A 23,973-nucleotide genomic window follows, 5' to 3' on the forward strand; every position below is an offset into this window, starting at 1 on the left:
ATTCATATGACTGGTTATTTTTGCATTAAGAAATAAAAGTATGCACATTCCTTCTGTGGACGACTTCAGTATCTGAGACATTATGACACTGCACACATCTGTAAATATCAGAAACACTTTGCCAGTAATGTTAATGTCAAAGTTCCTGATTGGAGCTGAAATAATCAATTAATCACTTATATACTTAAATATATTAGCTCCAGCTTCACAATATGAGGATACTTTGCTGTTCTGTTTCAAATATTTTAAAATTTGAGTTTTGCACTGTTGATGGGACAAAACAAGGCATTTGAAGATGTCACCTTTGCCTCTCAGACCTTGTGATGGGCCTTTTTCACTATTGGTGACATTCTATAGACTAAACTATTAATCGAAAAAATCAGAAAAGCAGATTAACTGATGATGAATATAATCATTAGTTGTAACTCTATTCTTGATATTGGACGTACACATTTGCATTAAACACGTCAAGTCAATTTTATTTACATAGCCCAATATCATAGGCTGTAAAGTAGGGCCAAAATAATTCCTGATAAAGATATTATCATATCTATAGAAAATAAAAAAACAACATAATTCTATCAGTCAAATTGATCTTTAACTTTGTTCATTGTGTGTTTGTTTTTAGCAAATGACTAACACTCAAAATATGAGTGTAGGGAGGAGGAGAGTCTGTAACCATTTAAGAGGCGCTGGATTATTTACACAAATTGATCATATGTGTATTATTATTAACATGATTTCAATATTTCATTTTACTAGTAAAAAGGTTTTAACGTAGTTTACCAAAAGAGGGCAGCAGCAGCTTACCTTGAGCTGACTGATCAACAGTGTTCCCTGAAGTCCTCCTGCTCTCCCTGCTGGACGCTCACTGCAGAGGCACAAAGCTGCAGATAAATCAGCAGGGTCAGCAAAACATGGAAGAAGAAGTGAAAAGATAATGACAGGCTTATCTAATTTTAAGAGAATTAGAAATGTTTATTATTATTGAACTTAATACTTTTAGATGTCATACCTTATGGAAGTATACAGTTACAAAAATGGTCTTATAATAGCTTCAAAGAAAATAAATTCATACAAAAATAAATGGCTCGCAAATGGTTTGTAAAATAACAACAATGTTCTTCGTAAAAATACAAATGCATGACAAATCAAAAGGGTGATCAATTTTATAACGTACATTAGATCGTGACACTTTGCACATGAAGTGGATTAATACAAAAAACTACCACACATGGAATCAGCAGATGATTTCATTATCAAACAATCAAATGAAGAGATGAGCGTAGCTTATAGACCGTGACAGAAACAGTGTTTTCCAGTTTGTTGAGGAACGTACATGATAAAAAATATGTTTTTACTCATTTGCATAGCTTAAGCACATTTTGAATGATTAATAAAGAAGCCACTATGAATCTTTATTATATGTACAAATAACAAAGATATCTGCTGAATCTAATAGACAGATACTGTAAATTTGTTCTTGGTACGTAGTATGAACAGGATTCATTAATAGTATATACAATACAATGTCTCACATATCTCACTGGCCAGTTTGTCCCCTTTTTGGTCTCACTGCATGCTATGATAATCAGTATAAAAATCTCAGTTTAGACAAAAAAAAAAGCAAGTAAAAACACGTAGTCCCAGCAGAGAGCAGTCCACTTCACTGACGTTGAAGTTAGTTACAAACACTGACGCAGAAAGATGAGAAAAGCAAAACTAAAGTCAATTTGTGACAAAGATAACGCCATGCCAAGGGGTTAAAGAAACTGCACATTTGCTTGCAAAACTATCCCAGCAACCCGTGTCACCCATTACTATGTTCTCTACAATACTGTTCCACCTCTTATCTGTGGAGATAAAACAAAGAAAAGCTGGAGGGCAAACAGAGCCACAGAAACGGAGCACAGTATTATCACAGGTCAGGTGACTTTCAAACAACCCTGCTGCAAACCACAAGCCACACCCACTGATCCTCACAAATGACTGAACACTGCAAACAATGAGCTGAATCTATAGAGGAAAGGCAGTGTTTGCTGTGGAAATGGCTACAGCTGAGCGCCCTGCTTCCATTTTCTTCCAAAAAAAGTTTACATAACTGATCAAGATCATTATTATTAACATACAGTATGTTCCCTATGTGTGTGTGTGTGTGTGTGTGTGTGTGTCCAGTGTGTGTTGGTTCTGTACAGGTAACTTTGGTCTCGATATGTCACAGAGTCTTTGTGGTATTTTGGAGTGTATCTTGGCCCGTGTGTCTGTGAGTGTTTGCTGAGCGTCAGGACTCAGTGGGTTCATCAGTGGTTCTTGTCGTAGTCCTTCACCAGGCCTTTGATGTGGAACAGTTTGTGTCTCAGCCTGCGACACTCTTTCTTCTTAGACCGGTAGTCTGGCGTCTACGGAACAGAGAGAGTAATTTAATAATGCAAAACAACGCATACATGCAGGAGTTATTTAATAATGCTAGACAGTGAAAAGTAATAAAAGCTCTATGATATAGACTGTCAAGAAAAAAGGTTAGAATAATACTATGAAAAGTAAATGAAATGACATTTTGTATCTGGATGTTAAGAACCTAAAGGGTAACTTTGGTATTTTCCAACTTGGACCCTATTTTTCCATGTTTTTGTGTCTAATGGGGACAACAATATCTGAAAGTGGTCCAGTATTGAGGGAGAGCGCTGTGACCCGCAGCCGCGATACGAGCTGCAAGGGAAAGTGAGCAGCATCAATGTAACATTACGTTCACTAAAAGTGCTTGTTTTTGCCACCGACAGGCTCAGATTGTTATTATAAGTGTCTGACAACATTATGGAAAGGACCCTACAGAGAAATAAAATGTTTTTCTTACCTTTCGCTTGATCTGGTCTGTTTGTTATTGTGTCCAAGTCCCACTAAAGGAGAAGTCTAGCTGTGAAATCTGAGTATCTGTATACTCTGGCTCAAATAAATACGAATTCCATGACCTCATCCACATTGTTGAAATCTTCTAAATATTCAGCCATGACATTGAAGATCTTGTAGACTATACTAAGTTACGCTTTCTGTACTCCAACGCAACGTACTCTGCCCGGCTGGCACTCGCGTTTCCACCATGGATGTATTCCACCAATGTCATCTCGCCAGATTTCAGAACGAGACTTCTCCTTGAGGAGCGAGACTCTCTCCATAATGTCAGATACTTATAATAACAATCAGAGCCTGTCATGGCAAAAACAAGCAAATAACGGTGCCAGCTTGCCCCGATAGCACCTTATTGCCGTCTACAGCGCTCTCCCTCAATACTGGACCAATTTCAGAAATTGTTGTCCCTATTAGTCAGTTAGACACAAAAACATGGGAAAATAAGGTCCATGTTGAAAAATATAGAAGTTACCCTTTAATGCTTCCACAAATAACTGCAATATATTTTTAAGTTTAGTTTGTAAAATGTATCATCAGAGACGTCTCCCCACCTGCTTCAGATCCTTCAGTTGATTATATTCATCTGCTGCAGCCTGTGGAAAAATGAGGAAAAACATTTGTTATGAGTCCATGTCCTTCACACACAAACTGAACATTGAAGGAATCTTGATGATCAGGGATTTTAGTCTTTGTGTGTCTCTCTTGAGTCTTTGCAATGTATACTTGCATCTCTTCGCTGTCATAAAGAATGGTGACAGGTAGGATGAGATGGAGGACTGAGATGTTCCAACAACAACCCAAGACATATTCAAATATGTTGGATATGATATCTGGTTGAACTAATCAGTGCAGTGACTCAACAACTGAGAGTCTAATCGTGCAAATGCTCAAAGTTATGGGTGCATGTTTCGTAATTTACTTAAACGATTCTGAAAACTTCAGCACATTCAGTACATAAAACGATTTCTTGCCTAATTGTGAACTGTCGAGGTGGCAAATTTGCTTTCAGGCTGATCAGCACTGCATGGTTTACGTTTATATTACTCAACAATTAATATCTTTTTCGTCTTTATTATTAATGCAGAGTTCTTGCTTGGAAGCCCCAGATCACTGAAGGGTGGCTCAAGAAAACATGTGTGAAAAAGAAGATTCAGCAAAGACCCACATGTGATTCTAGTGGAGTATGAGCATAGTACAGCTGTAAACCGTAAAATGCTAATCTTCATTTTGGATATTGTTAGGGAGAAGCTTATTTTAGCAGGTACAAGAATTTCATTTTCTTTATTCATGTGTCTTATTTATCCACTATTTAAGTTACAGTGGAAGGGGATGATCCTGGTTTGTAATTCAGGCTCATTCATGCCTTTCTCCTGAGTTTAGAGGGTGAGCACTGTGTATATCTGACCTGGTATTTGGCAGAGGTTTCATCCAGTGTGTCCAGCTGTCGGCTGAGTTTGTTCAAATGGTCATTAATGTCGTCCATCTCAGCACACAGGCGCTTGTATTCTCTAAGGTCGGCATCAAACTCTCTCTTATACTCATGACGCTGAGCATCTGATGTTATATCTGGGTACGTACTGGAGGAGGAGAAGGAGAGGAGAGAGATCAGCATCAGAGATAAACCTGCATCAGTCATTAGAAAGACTTAAACACTTGAACGCAGTGCACTGGTCAATGAGGAATACTGTAGGTGCTGGTTTAAATAACGGTGTGTTAGTCTGGGTGGATCAAACCACAGACAAATATAACTGCTTTCTCCTAAACTACATTGACTCCCATGTTTTGTACCTTTGGCCCAATTCTCTCATTATTCCTGAGTACAGCCCATGTGAACCGGCATGCCTCAGAGGATTAACTACTCTCCTGGACAGACTGAAGCACATACAGACTGAAGCCTTTTCCACGCTTTGCTGTTTATGCATCTGTTTATTTACTACTCTGTACTTCTATACAAAAGATGTTCTAGCTGCATGTTCCTATAAATCATGTCACTCTAATGTGAGCTTGATTTTCTGAGCTTAAAGCTGTGCATTTACATCAAAGAATTTAGGTCTGGTCCCGAGGGAGCGACTGCAATCAGCATTCTGTGTTCTTAGATAATAATGACATTTTCATCTTTTATCCAGAGATACAATAGTAGACCCTCACTTCTCCCACTCGTCTTCGTCGAGTTCGTTGCCCGTTTCTCCTCCTGTGGTGTACTCTGTCTCGTACTGAGACTCATCGAAGTCGGGGTTACGTCTGCGTCTCTTGCCCCTGTTGGCAGAGGGTTTGCGGACTCCGCCGGTCTCCTCTGAGGGGCTGGAGCTGGTTCTTCCACCGGGGGAGAAGGCTTCCGATGGTCTGCTGGTGGTCTTCTCTGAGTACCTGCAGGACAGCAACATACACATGAAAAAATCTGTAATGACCGGCTTCCACTGGAACCACTAGAAAAGTCAATAATAATGAGAACATCTTAATCACAGGAATAGCATTAAAGGTGCAGTGTGTAGGATTTGGCGGCATCTAGTGGTATAGTTGCAGATCGCAACCAACTGAGTACCCCTCCACTCACTCCTCCCTTTCCAAGACTGTGGTAACGTGAGCCGCAGAGTGCAAAACCGTGGTAACGCAATTCGCCTCGCTCAGAGGCCAACCTTCCCATAATACCACTACTTTAGGAGCAAGTCAGACGGTGGCTGGTGGAACCACGGTTTTGCACTCTGTGGCTCACATTACCGCAGTTTCACAAATGTGTCGGAGAACTACGGTGGCCTTCAGGTATCGCAAAGACGTGAAAGGCTCTCTCTAGAGCCAGTGTTTGGTTTGTTTGGCGAATAGATCTCCCGAAACGTTACACACTGTTCCTTTAAGCATTAACCTTAAAGAGGTTAAAGAGGTGACTGAAAGCAACAAGTGTTCCAGTGATAACATGCAGAGAGCTCTTCTCTGTGCTGTGAGTCCAGCTATGATCGGTGTGTGTCTGTAGTTTACGGAGAGCAGGAACCGACAACGGTTACATATTATACCTTTAAGCAAAAAGAACATCGCGTCCCAAATAACACCATGAACTTAAGGAGAGGTCTAATGTAGGACAGTGTCTAAAGATAACACATATTTACTGATACGGCCCAGACAGATACCATATGGAGGAAGGTAAACACTTTGAACCACTAATGATTATTGTTGCTCACACCCTACAATTTGACTCAGTGCCATGTAGAGGGCCCTCAGTGACCAGAAAGAAGGTACAGCTCTTTAATAACGGGAAGGAGGAAACATGCTCAATTTTGTAGGGATTTGTAGAGGAATCCAAATCCAGCGGTGCAGATATTACAAGTTCTTACAAAAAAGGCTGCACAATGTCAACGACAGAGCACTCTGACATTCTTCTGCTTATGAAAACGCCTGCTATGTTTACTTTGTGAGAGAGGAAATCATCAAAATAATAATATTCTGTACTTTGAACCGAATCTAAATCGGTTGTCCTCTTGTCCGTGAACATTAACAGAACATTTCACCTTAATCAGGTCATTCAGAGCATATTTCTGGTACAAGCTGGGCTTGTTTTTTCAAAAGTACTGAGATGTTAAGTAACTGTGAAGAGCAATGTACTTCACGTCTCACACACACTGCAGTCTTGAGGACAGTAATGCAAACAAAAACAAGGTGCTTGAGAAATCATTTCTAGCGTTGGAGAAAAGCAAATACATTTGTTCACATCCTGCACATTCCCTTCCTCAGAGATTTCAATGAACATGAGAAAAAAAACAAGGGAAAGTTAATCCAACAAGGGCTCAAAGGTCACACACACTGAGCTCATTTTGTGGGTAGGGCAATATGTTTTCATGGGCTTTAAAACAGGGCAGTGATTAGATATCGCTTGTGTGAGTCACATGTTTGGAGGTTCATTGTCTGTGTGGTCTTTGCTTTACAGTGTCTTTTCTGTTATTGGACTTTCCACACTCACAGCTGAAGTATTTCTTAAAGAAAGTAAAAAATACATTTTACATGCTCTAATTTTGAACTTACAGTGTCTCTTGTTATATACCACATATTTATCAAAACAAATATTTTTATCTTCTAACACTTCTCTTTTCTCTTCCTGTAAAACATTAAAATATTTTTGACAACTCATCTTGAGCTTTCGAGCTGATGTACATTTATCCAATCAAATGGGATTTAGGGCAACTCGCTAACCCCACTCATCATATACAGTATAACCATGCTCGTTGATCCTAGTAGCTAGCAGAGTGATGTCAAGGGTCACTTTGTTTATATTTTCAAAAGAGCATTTTCTTTTTGTCCCTCGTTCTCTTCCTCCTGATCTAACAACGCTGGCGAGGAGCTTCCGGTGAAAGCCAGCAGCTCCTCCATGCCTCTCTACAGCTCCATATCACGGTGCGGTTGCTAAACAACGCCCACTTTTGAGCGATCCAATCAAGGATCAATCACATTACAGAAGATAAAGACACTCTAACTTATGCTCCATCTGCGTTCTGTTTTTTATAATAATTTGAACATTAGCACCAGCTCAGTCAAAGTTAGCTGTGCTAACTACATTTTTGATTTTTTTGAAGTGTGGTTGTAAGTGTACTCCCGCGTTCTGCGAGGTAAAATTACTTCTTTTGTGCATGTAGTCTGGTGGTTTTGAAGAGAGCGAGAACGGCTTCAGTTCCCCGTCGGAAAGCACTGTCTGACGGTGAGGTAAAGCGGCTGTGGACGGAAGCAACAGAAAAAAAAATATTTTAGCCACCTAAAAAAAAATCTGTTTTAAGTGTAAGCTAAAGTATGTAACATTAATACACTAACTATAAGGATGTACATTGATATACTGTATAGTGCACATGTACATGCAGCAGAGTCATCATGAAGAAACCTACATCAGGTCAGGTGGGTAAAGGTTTTTATAAGGGCTTGGAAAATAGTATTTTGACGCTAAAACATACAAAATTTGAATGTTCAGATTTGAATACACAAGGGACACCACTGGGAAGTTACAGAATGATATAAAATGAGAATACAGGTTCACCCACTCGTTGTTGTCTAAGGTGTCTTCATTATAGGAGCTGCTGTCCACCTTGGCCGGGGGGTAGGAGATGACACTGTTCGCTGAGGCGTTGAGCAGCCCTGCTCCTTTCTCTGACACCAGCAGGGTAGGGGCGTCTTGAACACTGCGGCTTTCCTCCACATTGTTCACCTACAGCAGGCAGGAAAAAACACAAGGAACAGACTCAGCAAACACAAACAAACAGCTAAAGCACTCACAAAGACCAGGCCACGCTACAGGCTCGTTTTCTGACTGTCACCCTGTTAAAGAACAATTATTTTTCTCCTCTTTTCCTCAGGTCTTAACTTGAGGAGAAAGGAAAAACTATCTCTACACCATAGACTGAAGTATGATAATTAGTGCTTAAAGTTTGAAGGAGCAGTCAGGCATGTAATTGGACAGCAAAGTCCAATTCCTCAACGAACAGAGAGTTATCTGTTTGGTTCACCGTACTTGAAAAGGTCAAGAGAACAAAAACAAATGATGACTTTAAGGCTAATTGTAAAATAAACCCAACACACCATAAATAAACCAAAACCTCTGATTGTAATGAAATATGATTGATGGTCACGTAATAATAATAATAATAATATATAATATATACACAGGAAATATCTGACAATAACTCCAGCTTTGACCTCACTTCTTTCTATTGTCTTGTGTCTTTGTGAACACCTGGAACGGATGTGCTCCTCCTTTCTTCCTTCAAACAAAAGGTCTGTCATGTAAATAAATTCATCTAATCTGCATTTTCAAGTCCTTCCTGTGAGCATGAGGGAATTCCTCACAATGAATGACTCAGGGGTGGTCACTGTTTTTCCTCACTAGGTCCAGTAAATAAATCATTAGATGTCATTTACTCAACCTCTACACAAAGCAGTAAAGTCTAAACTTTAAACGGGTCTCACTGTTTCTCTGCTACCTGGAAGGCTAACTGGCTTAAAGTTAGCAGAAACCTTTTGGCTCTTTTTCAACTGTAGCAACACAAGAGGATGTGAGGCATGTTTTAAATCAAGCAGGCAGACAGCAGCTGCCTTTGTACATGAAATTGCACTGAAAATGTTTGGAGTGATGTTACTTTTGAAAGTACATATTTCTGGAAAGACATCAAAACTGTGCAGAGCAACATGCAGGATAATGTTCCTCTGAAATAAGACATCTAACATCTACTGCACCTGCACAAGAAGGCATTAATCTTTGCTGTACTTGTCTATAATGTATCTCAGCACCAGTCCTGCTTACACGTGAGAATTTACTATTTCCCAACTATATACTGTATATAACCCTAAAAAACACCTCCACCCTCCTGCTTACATGGGTGGTACATTACTGAGCAATCTCCTACATTCCTCACAGTGCAGGAGCATCAGCCTAGCCCGAAAAAAACAATAATCATGCTGGGTGGAGTGCCTGTGTAGGGGAGAGGTGCACTGCTTGCAGCTGCAGGAGAGTCCCATTTGAAGACTGCACTTCATGTAAGAATCCCAACAATGCCCTCTCAGTGTGCAGCACAGCGGCTGCTGGGCTGTGAGCAGAGTGTGTAAGCACAGTAAGAAAGTATGAGAGTCCTGGACCCGGTGAAGAAAAGCATGAAGGCAAAGATGGAGAGAGACAGAGAGAGGCAGGGAGACGAAGCCTTGGATGTTGATGAGGGAAGAAGGAGCAAAAGGAAGCAGACAGACATGCAAAGTGAGGGAGAAGTACATGTGATAAAAGAAGAAGGAGAAGCAGAGCAGTGGGATGATGGAACATTTTGTGTTAACGTGATAATAACGCGTTAACGCAAAATTGTTTTAATGCCACTATTTTCTTTAATGCATTAACACAATCAATCTTTCAGAGGTAGTAGCGGGCTCAGTTTTAAAGCTAGAGTGAATGTACTCATATCATATGAAACTAGAAAACCTAAAGAATCCATTGGTACCAACCATGTCATAGCTTGTCGGGAAGTAGGTTAAATAATGCTCCAAACTTACACTAAATTTTGGCGAGGAAAAACTCGGAAAAGGAAAGAGGAAAAGGGGTCCCTTGACCTGCTCTGACCTCAAGATATGTGAATAAAATGGGTTCTATGGGTACCCACGAGTCTCCCCTTTACAGGCAGTTTGGGGCAAGTCAGCACACTGACAGCTGACAACACAAAACATTTTTTAAGTGGCAAACAACAAACCCCATCAGTCAGATCAGGGACACCAATTTCAGGGCTCAACAATAAGGACTGCACGATTGCCCAGGGCACGTAAAATACGGCGTTGGGCTAGTAAATCTAGCAACTCACTTGCCTGATCATAAAAAATCAAACACATGGTTTTTACTGGAGCTGATGATGGAAGTAGCTAAGGAGCCATCTCTCTTCCTTCTCAACTCTGCTGAGAGTTGCACATGTGCAGTACTGATTGGGCAGCGGGTAAAGACAACGTTTAGGAGCTGAAGTGCAAGCGAGCGTTTCAATTCTCCTGGAAACAGAGTTTAGTTTAGTGGTTTTCTCAGTTTTCTCAGTATGTTGCTATATAACAATGGTATACTATTGCTTCAAACCACATTCACTCTGTATTTGGATGTTTTAATCTGCGTCTATGAAACCAGCCCAGGATGCTTTCACTCCACATCTGTGCAGCACTTCAGTGTTTCCAGCACACAGACAGCTCTGCAGTGACCAACTCTGATGACCTCATGCAGCAGACACAATGCAGCCTACCCCCGCCCCCCCCCCGGCGAGCTGAATGAGGCCAGTGTGTGAGGTCATCAGAGCATGGCAGGCCTACCCAAGCTCAGCAACAGAGATGGGTCCAATCTCAAACCAACCACAGCCTTGGACTGTCACTGGCCCTGTGTTTAAAGGAGCCAAACAAGCCTGGTGACTCATTTTATGGCATACAGTAAGCAGGTAGCGCAGCAACGAAGGAACATAATAACTGCACAGTGTGGAACATTGGAAACATGAGGGAAATGAGGACAGCGGGTCATTTCTACCACACTAAGATACCCTGATTATTGAAGTTGGTATACAGATAACGTATACAATAATGGCACACGTTGGCTGTCCTGCTTTTGTAGAGAATAAAGACTTCAATCTTTGAGACTGACTAGCTTGAATAAATAATGATCTGATAGTAATGAAATCAAATCTAATACGATTAGTCCTTGTAAACTCTTTTTTTTCTTCTTTTCACCAACCTTTATGATCCAAAACATATCTCTTACTCTTTTTTTACAGCAGTATTCACATCAAAAATAGCAAGAATTGTGAAACTTCTCAATGCAGTAGCAGTGTACACGCCATTACTGCACCTAAGTCTGATGACATCAGTGAGCATGGCTCCATTATCAGACACTAGTGCTAGTCATAGGATTCACTCTAGGCTTGTCTCGTCTACTCTGCTCTGCTTGTACACCTCCATGTGCATGATGCCATGTTCTAGGCAATGACAACCACTCAAATACAAACAGCTCTATATAATCCAATATAACAGCATGTCTGTTAAGTGTTTCTTTTGGTATTTTCATTTTAGTGCAACAGATAAAGTGTGACTCGCAACACTTTCTGCATCCTTGGGGGGCGGCGTGTGTACTTTCATTCAGCATACTTTTGTGTGAATAAACAGTAGTACGTATCTTGTCAGACACACTGAGCAGTAATTGACGTTACTCACTTCCTGAGAGCCTCCTTGCCGGTTTGAGATGCGTAACCATGGTAACCCGTGTCAATCTCATGTGACCAAACGATGATTTGTGAGAATTTTAAAGTCTGAACTATATAACTAACTATATCATGCCTAGCAAAGTGAAATGTTATACTTACACGTAAATTAACGGGTAATTGATGTTTACAGAGCTGTCCGTCAACGTCTGTTATGAACGTTGTCGTCACTACCACATTGCATTGTGTGATATTTATGCCGCTGTAGTGTCAAGCATTTGCATGCTGTAATATTTCCCAAGAAATAGTATGCTAAAAAATCTCACATACTGTTTTAGCGTACTAAATAGCATGTTAGTATGGAATTTTGGACGCAACCCATGTTTTGTTTAACAATTGTTTTCTTGCATACTTCAAAGTATTTTGCTCTTTATTTTTTCTATTAATTTGTATTTCTTTCACTTGAAGTTGGCATGCATGTACTGTACACCATGTGTCAGCACGTATTGATTTGTGTTCTTGACACTCCCTATTGGTGCTGTTTATCAAAAATTACAATTTCAAACCAGAGCTTTTGATGTTAACTCATTGTCATTCACTGTATGAAACTGGCATCATTTGAAAAGTGGCAGGTCGAGTCAATAATCAACCCATATCTCTGGTAACAGTCTCATGTGACTAGCTTGGTGTTGACATTTAAAAACCCGAAGGCAGGCTCTCTAGAAACCGCCCGCCTGCTTACTATCTTCTCAGGTGGTTAATGATTACTCAGAGTGAAACCAGGTAGTAGACCATGAGCAAACAATCACTGATTGCTATCAGCCCTGACCCTGAACAAAGTGACTCAGTCAGAGGAAACACTGTTACGGTAGTGTGACCGTATACCTGCTGGATCCTATAAACTCATAAAGATCTGTATATGATGCTCCTTTTGGACTTCCAACTCATAAAGGCAAACAATGAAAACATATGAGAGGCTTGAACTGGTGAACAACATCTGGACATATTCAGTCAAATAGCATAACAAGTGACGAACCAACCTCGGGAACGTGCAAAGTCGCAGCTCGGCTTTACTGCATGTGCATCACCACAATCACCTAACCTATCTTTAGAGATGATGACTACCTGAGCAGGATGAACACCTCACTGGCGACCTGCCCTCTTTACCTACTTTGCATCAGTGTTTCCAACAGAATTAGATTGTATAGGTGTTAGTAGCTGACCGGAGGGAGGGATGTTTGTTTTATAACTGTATTGAAGCTATAATAATATAAATAACGTTTTCTTCTACGATATAAAATACGTTTTTGAAGCCTTTATATGTCTTTAAAAATACAGTTGCTCACAAGTGGCTAAATGAGATTACTAAACGTCATCACGTTGACTCGTTGAAGCCTCGTTGTGTATACTCGCATTCATGTGACCGTGATGTAGTTCGTTTATAGCTTAATGTTAGCTTTTTACTTCTGGTCATTGCATTTACACTTCAAAAATCATAAAAGTGGTGATCATTTGTAAAGATTATCTTGCTGAACAGAACATGTAAGTATCATAAACGTTTGCCACATAGCTTATTTTCTGCAATAATTCAAAACCCATTGGAAAAATCGTATTGGCTTCTTGTCGAGGGAACCAGTGGGATGCTAACTTCCTGGTTGGCCTACAAAAATACGTCATCCGTGCACCACTCTATGTATTGTGTGAGAGAGGAGGGGGAGGCGGGGCAAGGAGGCACTTGGCCCTCTCCGAACGGGCACTGCAGTAAAAAAAAAAATCAATATATGGCAGTCAATATTGATAAAGTGGCACCCCACCACAAATGATGGGTGGAAAGTAACATACCACGTAGCTAATTTGGTGTCAGATGGGGAAAAGCATATCAGTTTTGGTGGCAGAACCTTCCGATGCAGAAAAAACACCATAGTTGATCATTACCAACCACAGCCGCGACGCTGGTATTGTTTTCACCTCGTGAGTCTTTGTGTGTGTCTGTGGACAGGTTTTTGACCTTGATAGCGTCACAACCATGCACGATGCAGTCACAAAACTTTACAGGTGTGTAGTTGAGATCAAAATGAAGGTAGAGTTCGAAGATGGGTGTTGGCCAAGCAAGGGCACTGGCCCCACGCACACACTTTACGACCCTGGCCTGATTTGAGCTGGTGTGATCCTATCACAAGATGGTCTCTAGTTTCATCATCCAATCAAATCCGTCTGTGAATATTGTTTTCCATCAACTTTCCTTGGGCTGGATTTAAACCCTCTGTGACCCTGTTCATTTCACTGCAAGCTGTGCATGCACAAACTGAGGGTCAGTTAGGGTCGGAAATGTGATTTTACTTCGTAAATTCCCTGTAAACCCAGTCTTATTAAACTGTGACTACCATCCTGTTGTCTCTTACCCATTCCTCTACGTCTCTGCCCTCGGAGGCCTTCCCGCCAACTAGAGGCGCTTCCCAGTAGATATTTGGTTTCCCGTAGCGCCAGATCTTCCCTCTCGTTTTGTGCGCAAAGAAAGCCGCAACACCGAAGGCGATGACAACCAAGAATCCACACACCATGGCAACTCCCTAGAAAAGCAAGAACATGAGAATAAAATCTGGAAAGTTCTCAAGGAGATAAGCTGTAAGATAAAGCTGATGTATCCTGGTACACAAGGTACACAAAGTACACATGTGTGATACAGTAAATACATATCACAATTTGTGACTCAGTACCAAAAGATTTAACAAACTGCTTCATGATAACGGAATACAAAACAGTACAGTACTGATAATATGCTTCGTGAGTGCAGATTTATCTCACATTTCCCACATTAACAGCAAAATTTCACAAAAACAGATGGTGCATGACACACATGTAAACCAAAAGCATTTCAGTTACATTCATTGTAGTGATATGAACACAAACCTAATCATCAACAATTCTGATAATGAATTAATACATCATCTAAAAACAAAACATGCAAAAGATTCACTGGTTACAGCTACAAAAATGTGAGGATTTGCTGCTTGTCTTTGTTTTATATTATTGTAAATGGAATATATTTGGGTGTTGGACTGTTGTTCAGACAAATTAAACAAAAGCCTAAACAGTCAATGGATTCCTTTACAGATAAATTGATTAAACTGTTACTTGCAACCCTATACAGTATATTTATAGTCCTTCACATATTGCAATTAAGTTAAAAAATATATATATTGTGGCCTTCACTGCTCATTTAACCTAAAATACCTTCCACATGAACTATTAGTTACAACTCTAGCCTAATCAATTTAAAATCATGTTATAAATATTCTAAGGAGGCCATTGTTAGACTACTACATCTACCTGAATTGAACCTGAAGAGAGTCACATCAAACTCTGAGTTATTGATCACTGATATTTACTAAATATCTACACACCTCCTGTGGGTCCACAAAGCAGTAATGGTAGAGATACTGGTTGTACATGGGGAAGCCTCCCACTCCTCCCATCTGTGAGTAGCTGGTCCCGTAGAGGTTCTGGCACATCATAAGCATTGGGTTGTACATCATACTAGAGGAGCCCTGGGCCATGGGGTTCACCCCAACGATGTAGACGATGCTTATGATGCCCTGGGGGAAAAATGACAGTCATTGATATTTACAATTATAAAATCTGTCAGTCTCTCATTGAAAATGACTTATAGCAGAACTCCTTAATATTCAATTCAGACAACACTGTCAGATCATATATGTGAAGACCCACATTCAGCAGCTATCGTATCATCCCAAACATTTGCTGAACATCCAGTAAGTACAAAAGGTACGGCACAACAAGGAATAACAAACTTCTGATTGTTTTCTAGTCTGCATGTAATAATACCTTCTTGGAGTTTAATCAGCTAGAAACATCAACAACAAAGGAGCAGGAGGAAAGCCCTCACATGTGAAAATGAAAACCAAAAAGTTGAGGATTTAATGAAGAGAAAGTCAATTTATATACATTTACTTTAACTGAAGACTCTCTTTCCATATTGAACATCCATGCACTCTTAAGCCAAGCAGGCTGAAATAAAATCAACAGATTGGATTTGAGAAAGTCTAGTGCCTTTTTATTTTTGTATCTACAGTATTATTATAATGTGTTTACTAAGCAGCATAAACAACTTTGATCTTGAACGAACATCTGTATCAAAATATGTTTTAACCAACTCAGCAAGTAGAACACTGGGTCCTGAACAGAGTTAAACTGTGTACACAGAGTCCTGTTTCAGATTATACTTCTGGTATTTTGAAAACAGGCACATTGAAATACCGTTCATAACAGAGATAGGCTGTACAACGGTTTTCACGGTTAGTTGGAATGTGGGATGGGTACATCGTAACATAATTCATATATCAATTTTAAAACACCCTCAATGTAGTACCATTCATAAGACAACAGAACAATCTCTGTGTGATTCAGGTAAGATTGAAAATGAATTCCAGTTGAAGCTTTATTGTCCCTTACAGCAATGATTTTAGTATATTATCCTTCTTCTAATCTAATCTTATTTTTTTTTTAGTTGGATGATAACCTGTTTTAGCTAGGGAGGGGGGTTTTATTGGGGATATTTGCCATAGATCTTATGAGAGGGGAGACAAATATTTGGTTTACAGTATTTGAGGTTTGTGTAGTAGTTTAAATTTAAGCAGTTTTTGCACACCGCCGCAATTGTCCAGTATACAATATTGGGTGTAGTCTGAGCCTCTGTGGGCTGGGAACTTGGTGTGTATCACATGAAAATAAACAAACATACAAGGAGCTGCAAAATCTGGATATTGCGGATATTATTGGATTAGGACAAGCAAGCAGTGAAGCAAAACTGTACTATCTATAACTGTAGTTAAGAGGCAAGAAATCTCATACCATACACATTTTGAAGATGAATTTAAAGATAGTTGTCTGTTTGATTTCTATAATATCTGGATCTCTTGTATCTCTTGAATTAATCACCCATTACCAGTTTCCTCAACACAAGGTGATAAACAACAGAGAAACGTAACAGCAAAAACACGAGACCATAAAATGTGAATGAGTCTTACCTGCAGGATAGCCATGATGATGCTGCCTATCATGAGGCCCAGAAAGAACTTCCTAGTGCGGACAGTGTTGGATTTAGAGAAGCTGGTGATGAAGAAGGACAGCGACCCTATGAAGTTGATGGCTGCCATGGCAATCATGGCGGTTTTGGCTGAGTACGGTTGGATGTAGGAGCCATAGCTGTTGCCGTAGCCTCCTCCATAACCTCCTCCATAACCTCCTCCATAACCACCGTATCCTGAGCCGTAGCTGCCTCCGCCGTATCCACCGCCGCCGTAGCCCATTCCCATTCCCATCCCCATGCCCCCCATTCCATACTGCATGTCCCACATGAGAGTGGAGGCCACACAGGCAAATATCGCCACACACAAGATGATAACCGTAGCCATCATGGCCTTGATGATCCCCGGAGGTGACAGCCATTTGTAGAAGTGCTGCGGTTTGTCCTCAACGTAGTAAGATCCCGGCGGAGGTGGGTATTGGTTGTAATCGCTCTGAGGGGCATGGAAGCTGCCTGGAGGGCCATAGCCATTGTTGGATGGCGAGCTGAAAGGAGGACTGTAGACGGGTGGACTCTCGTAGTGCTGCTTGTCAAACATCGCTCAAAGATGTCCCGAACTGTAAACAACAAAACAAAAAGAGTTTGCGGATAGAGCAAAGTGTACTGCACAATGTTAGTAAGAGTTGTCTGGCTGTGTTTTTCAGCAGCACTGATATGAGTAATGGTACGTGGAGATATGGAAAAGGCGTGACTGTCTTTGGTAACGAGAGTTAGTAACAGAACAGTGTAAATGTTTTACTATTTCCAAGGGAGTGTGATTTATGAGGGCACAAGTTAGGCTTGTTTGTACTTTTTTTTTTCTTTCTGTCAGGTTGAGTAAATTAGATTTTACAGAGAGCAGGAAGTTTATCACTTGTCATATCATAAACTACATCAGACCTGCTTTCATTCATTTACAGAAAATATAAATATTAGAGGATTGACCTTGAGCTTTGAGGTCTCTGAACCAGCAGAGTCAGAAATAATCAGTGTGGAGATGTCGGTACCAGGACGGGGAGCGCAGCCAAACAATACTTTCCTTTTTGCCTCTGCACGGGCTGTAGGAGTCTCCCTCCAGCCCCCGCAATGCCCAGCCAGACTTTGAACATTTCACATCCCGCCCTCTAGCTAAATTTTTGTTTCTTTCTGGTTTCAAATCTTACAGAGAGATATCCAAGGCCACAGTATACAACTTAACAATGCCCTTTCTTCTACATGGAGGCCTACAGGGAGGGGCCAGCCTGCATGTTTGAGTGAAACGGCATGTAAACAGCAGAGAAACGTTACTGCAGAGTACAAAAACATTAATGACTGTTTTACTTTTTTGCCAACTCTAATCTTAACATGATATGAACACAATGCTGAGTAACAGACTGTAACATGTCGTCTGTTACATCACATAACAATAGGGGGAATAATTCATTAATCCAATGGGTGCAACCGTGCAACTAATGATTACTTTTGTTAGTGATACATCCTTTTCTTTTTTTGATTAACTTATTAATTGTTTAGTGTAAAAATATCATAAAGTAAAATGCCCAGCACAAGTTCCTAGAGCTAGAGGAAGACTGATTCATTGGTTTGGGCCGATTGGTGATTGATGTTTTATTATCAAATTACCCTACAGTTTATACAAGTATAGCTGAAACAGTTAGTTGATTGACAGAAAATGAATTGGAATTTAATCTAAACAAGAATTGTGAAGGTGTCACGTTGGGTAATTGTGATGATCAACCAACTACAACAGTCAAATCCTGCGTTTACATTAGTCATTCAGCATGAAAAAGTATAAAAAATTACCAAAACGACTGATTAGTCTATTAATTGACTAAGAGGGGGCAGTCCTAAAATAAATAGAACATATTCCAATGATGTAATCCACCAAATCACACTTCAGGATATTCTCTTATGAATGAAAAAATTCTGAGTGACAAAAAAATTACTTATTAAAAACGGCGTATGTAAAGATATCGGCCGATTAATCGGCTATCACATCTATCATATTGGATTATATTCACCAGAAGTATTAAACATGACATGTCCCTTATCAATTAAAAAGAGAATACCACTTATTTGTGAGGTCAAATTCTTTGATTTTTGGGTTACTGGAAAAAAGAAAAAATAATAATTCCTGACAATGACCAATATATTTGACTTCAGGACTACATACATGCTGAAAATCAAACAGTTTTACTGTATTCATTTAGATATTTTCCAAAGTAAAAGTCCCTAGAAGTGTATGATTCAACTTTTTCCCATGGTCTAGTGTTAAAAAAGTGAACAAAAATCGCAATAAATCGTAATATCGAATCGCAATACTTGTAGAATCGCAATACATATTGAATCGGGACCCAAGTATCGTGAAAGTATTGAATCGGGAGATATGTGTATCATCCCAGTCCTAATATTTGCAAAGTGCTCTGTCTTTCTGACCACAGTCTTCCAGTGTCACCACACCACAGCACTGATTTTAACAACAAAAAAATAAATCTCTTCCATCTACATGTTGCTCCTGCTCAGGCACCTTGATGGGACAGCGAGGGAGTAACAGCCATTCAAAAACATAGACGTACGGACAGACAGAAAGACAGTCCCTGGCACTGCCCACAGTCTCCAGTCTCCAGTAATAACTCTCCTCTCTTTATGGGACTCTGGCACACATGCCAGAAGAGGTCTCGCCTCAGAGCCTCCATCCCAGACACCTTCCCATTATTCCCTCCCTCATTCCTCCATATCCTTCATCCCCCTCACAATTCCCCCTGTCCCCAAACTCTCCACCCCCCGTTCTCTCCCTCCCTCCATAACTTCTTGCCTTTGTTTTGGGAGCAAGAGGGGCATAAGTCAAGGCTGCTCGTCACGGGAGCAGTGTTGCCATGGAGTCAGGATATAAAAAAAAAAGAAGAAAAATTGGGGCACTGTCCAGGGAGGATCAAACAAGGGCTCCTCTGTGCTGCTCCTGAGTGGAGCGAGGCAAGAAGGAGAGGAAAGAGGGGAGGACAGGTGGATGTGTGGTGCACAGCGGTGTCAGGTGTCCTTTATTGTTGATCAACAGGCTGTCTCCTAAGCCAGTGGGTCTTAGTTTAATTTCCAATGTGTGATTATATCGTTAACTGGCAGGAAATAATCTCATCTAATTTCCGAGAAATGTAATTACACTGAGAAGGAACAAACAACTGTAAATTCAATCTCCGAAGGCCTCACAACACCATTAAGTCCCTTTTCTACTATATTGCATCAGCAAAAAGTACAACATTTTGAGCCCAAACTTGCTCTTTGTCAGCTGCAGATTAGTCAAAGGCTTTACAATTTTCAAAAATTGAAATCTAAACTCCTTTAAACCATGCCAAAGAGCCAATTTGGGCTAAAAACATTGTACTTTTCTTAGTGTAATAAAGTAGGAATTTTCTAAAGGGAGCGTTTGACAGTAGGGCAAAAATCACAGGCACAGTTTTTTACCTCCGCCAAGGCCGAAGGCCTAGGAAGGAGGTTATGTTTTCACCGGCGTTGGTTTGTTTGTTTGTCCGTTAGCAGGATTACTCCAAAAGTGCGCAATGGATTTGAATGAAATGTTTTGGAGGGGTGGGATGGGGCACAATGAACAATCCATTAGATTTTAGTGGCGATCTGGACCATGATCCGGATTCCGATCAGCCATAACATTAAGACCTCTGGGTATAACACATGCGCAGTGTAACTGATGATGTGTTGATGACGCATGACCCTGCCTCTTTCCTTCGCAGAGAGAGACAGAGAGAGAGCATATCCGACTGAAAAAGTCAGATTGGTGCATCCCTAATAATAATTCTTAGTTGCAGCTGTAGACTCAGTACCTGGACAAGAAAGATGTGATTCTGATTGTGTCTTGCACATTGATTGTTAATGTCCACAAAACCACAACATCTTATTTGGGACATTTGTTTTGCATTAAGGGGAAGCCTTTTAGTTATCTAACAGCAAATGTCCTGAACACAGTGTACCGTAGTGTACTTTTACTCAAAGCGTTTGCTGTAACAGCAACAGCGTGGCAGCAAAGGAGTAACAGTAGCAGCAGTAGTTGTAGTAGTTGTTGTTGTTGTTGTTGTTGTAGTAGTACAGTGGTGTTTGTCTAAAACTGGCACACAAATCTCATTTTCATGCTGGGCAGAAAGCGCAGCGTTTGGACCACAGTCACAGGTCAGGTCAGACACCCACCAGCCGCAGCCTGAGCTCCTCTACAACACAGAGACTCTATCATCTGCTGCTGATAATGGAATTCCAGTCATACAGTCACATGTCTCACATCTGTCAAAAACAATTAGGCCTCTGCCCCATGTAGGCTTGGACCCACTGACATACACACAAGAGTCAGCCAAGACTTCCTGCCCAAAAACACCCCGCTGAAAAATCTCCTCCTGGGTCATTAAAAAACTCAGTAAAACTTCTGCAAAAAAACCCTTAAGATATGCATTCAGTTACAGATGTTTTAGGTACACCTGTCTTACACAAATGCACATTAATACAAAAACTGTTTAGAGAGATTGTTAATTCAACTTAATTGTCATGTTGGAGACTGTGGTGTTGTTGAAGTGTATATCATTAAACTGAGGGGGGGTTTCTAATATTTTGTCTACCCCAGTTATATCAGTGAAGGTAGAGTTAATAGTGCTGAATCAACATAAAACCTGAACCAAATCTTGCTCCACAGTGTTTTATTTTATGTTTTAATGTCTGTGGTGTTCAATTTCCATGTTTGTTGCAAGGCTCTATATGTTGGATGCTCTTGTGTTTATTTTATGTGTTGGTAAGATACGCTCTGGGAGACAATAAAGTTGTATTCTAGTCTATTCTATACTTCATAATGGTAGGATTTATTGAATTGCTGCTGTATTGGACTGCATTAGTTTAAGCTGGGTGTACCTAAAAAACTGGCACCTGACTGTAATTAATAAGTCATTAGCTAATTACCAAAAAAATCCTAATTAATAATTTTGCTGAACAGATAAACCACAGTTAATACAGTAAACCGTTGAGTTAAACTTATATAATGAAACATTTCATGTCTCAACTGTCTTTACAATCAATTAATGATATATAAACACACATCAGAAAACATTAAAATAACAGATTACAGGTTGTGAACCTGTGATTTTTGTGTTGGCTAATGTCAATGTTGGAATGTAACTGAGTAGATTTACTAAAATACTGTACTTAAGTACACATTTGAGGTACTTGTACTTAAGTATTTCCATTTTATGCTACTTTATACTACTCCACTACAAACTGGAAGCCAATATTCTACTTATTACTCCACTACATGTATCTGACAATATGAGTTACTTCAGATATTATTGATACGAAATGTAAATCAACTAATAAATTATGATATTATTATTATAATATAGCAGTATACAAAGTAATTGTATAATGCAATTGCTAATGCATCATTCTGAAATGGGCCATTCTGCATAATGATTACTTTTCCTTTTGGTACTTCAAGTATATTTTGATGCCAATACTATGTTAACAGTGTGGTACTGGTACTTTTACTTCAGTAAAATATCTGAGTACTTCCCCCACCACTGGCTAATGAGTATGCTTCAAAACCACAATTAGATTAAATAAAAGAAGCACACTGTTAACATAGTACTGGCATCAAAATATACTTAAAGTACCAAAAGGAAAAGTAATCATTATGCAGAATGGCCCATTTCAGAATGATGCATTAGCATCACTGATGTTGCAGCTGGTAAAGGTGGAGCTAAATTCAATTACTTTGTATACTGCTGTATTATAATAATAATATCATCATTTATTAGTTGATTTACATTTCATATCAATAATATCTGAAGTAACTCATATTGTCAGATAAATGTAGTGGAGTAATAAGTACAATATTGGCTTCCAGTTTGTAGTGAAGTAGTATAAAGTAGCATAAAATGGAAATACTGAAGTACAAGTACCTTAAATGTGTATTTAAGTACAGTACTTTAGTAAATCTACTCAGTTACATTCCAACATTGACATCAGCCAACACAAAAATCACAGGTTCACAACCTGTAATCTGTTATTTTAATGTGTTTATATCATTAATTGATTGTAAACACTGACGTTATACAGATATAAGTTGTCTCTGATGTGAGTCTTTGTTTTGTCCCAGTACACTGCTGGTATTGATGGTTTTAACTCACTTCTTTATGACCAATAACAAACTGTTAGTTAGTGACTTTGAACAACTTGATAAACACATTAATGCAGGTTTATTCTGGTAGAATAATGCAACATATGGATGTTATAAATCACCTTTAAACTCCATGTAGCTTACCTGAGGGTCGCTGAAGGGGAATCACAACTGCAGCCGTTAGTCGCTGTTTCCTGTTAAAAGTCTCCTTAATGTGAAAGTTTGGAGCACTGGAGAGAAAAATAAAGTGTCCACAAGAAAAACCTGTTTCCAAGTAATATTAAAGTGAACCTCTTAATTAGAGGTTAACTGTTAAAGACACAGATAAGCTGCTGTTTGTCCCAGCAGGACAGAAGACAACGGTTTCCTTCAGAGGACTATCTGCCTCTGAACAAGTGCTTTGTCCCGCCGGTCCGCGGTGATGAGGCCGACCGCACTACACCGCTACACCGCAGAGGTTACACCGCCAGAGGTCGGGCTTTCTAAGGCTTACTGCAAACAAACAGGGATGCAGGGACACTAGCAGAAAGACATGTTTTATTTATAATCATTAATAAAAGTATAGTAAATAAATGATTACCAAAAATAAACGTGTAATAACCATAACCAGTAATCATAGTCTTCCGCCAGACAATATAGTCCTTGAAGTTGCAGTTTAGTAATTTCTTTCTACAGGCAGTAACTAAATACATTTACTCAAGTACTGTACTTAAGTACACATTTGAGGTACTTCTCCTGCCACTTTATACTTCTACTCCACTACAGTTCAGAGGGAAATATTGGTACTCCGCTACCAGAGTCTAAAATTAAGTTTTTTCCTCACATGCCACTGTGGCAGGTCACTGAACATATCTACTGGCCACACAATTGTTTTGTCTGCCACTTCTGAAATCTATGTAGAACGCTTTAGTATAACAGTCACAGAGGCTATTTTTATGCATTGAGTACATTTTCCTGATTATACTCACATACCGTAACTAAGTAACATTGTCATTTCAAGACTTTTACTTGCAATAGAGTTTTTACAGTGTGATATCAGCACTTTTACTTAAGTAAAGGATCTGAATACTTCCTCCACCACTGATTATAGTAAAGATAAGACTATATTAAGTGATTTTATGTAGGTATCGCCTGTTAAAGTTAATCTTTAGACA

The 23,973-nt window shown here is 39.7% G+C and overlaps 1 protein-coding gene across 3 annotated transcripts; it reads right to left on the reverse strand.

Moving 5' to 3' along the window:
• Positions 1–954: 954 nt before the first annotated feature.
• On the reverse strand, positions 955–23,220 carry si:ch73-61d6.3 (occludin). Of its 3 annotated transcripts, none has more exons than XM_037769483.1 (10): positions 22,964–23,220; positions 16,625–17,240; positions 14,981–15,172; positions 13,979–14,146; positions 7,923–8,086; positions 7,510–7,602; positions 5,056–5,274; positions 4,313–4,484; positions 3,459–3,500; positions 955–2,399 (listed from the first exon to the last, which is right to left on the reverse strand). In XM_037769483.1, the coding sequence occupies exons 2-10, from the start codon at positions 17,219–17,221 to the stop codon at positions 2,301–2,303; spliced, it is 1,746 nt and encodes a 581-aa protein (XP_037625411.1). In that variant the 5' UTR covers positions 17,222–17,240; positions 22,964–23,220; the 3' UTR covers positions 955–2,300. The 3 variants fall into 3 exon arrangements, with proteins under 3 accessions (XP_037625411.1, XP_037625413.1, XP_037625414.1); XM_037769485.1 differs by lacking the exon at positions 22,964–23,220 and adding an exon at positions 17,608–17,763; XM_037769486.1 differs by lacking the exon at positions 7,510–7,602 and having other exon boundaries at positions 22,964–23,219.
• Positions 23,221–23,973: the final 753 nt, after the last annotated feature.

Source organism: Sebastes umbrosus, chromosome 5 (assembly GCF_015220745.1).
Source record: "Sebastes umbrosus isolate fSebUmb1 chromosome 5, fSebUmb1.pri, whole genome shotgun sequence".
NCBI classification, from domain to species: Eukaryota; Metazoa; Chordata; class Actinopteri; order Perciformes; family Sebastidae; genus Sebastes; species Sebastes umbrosus.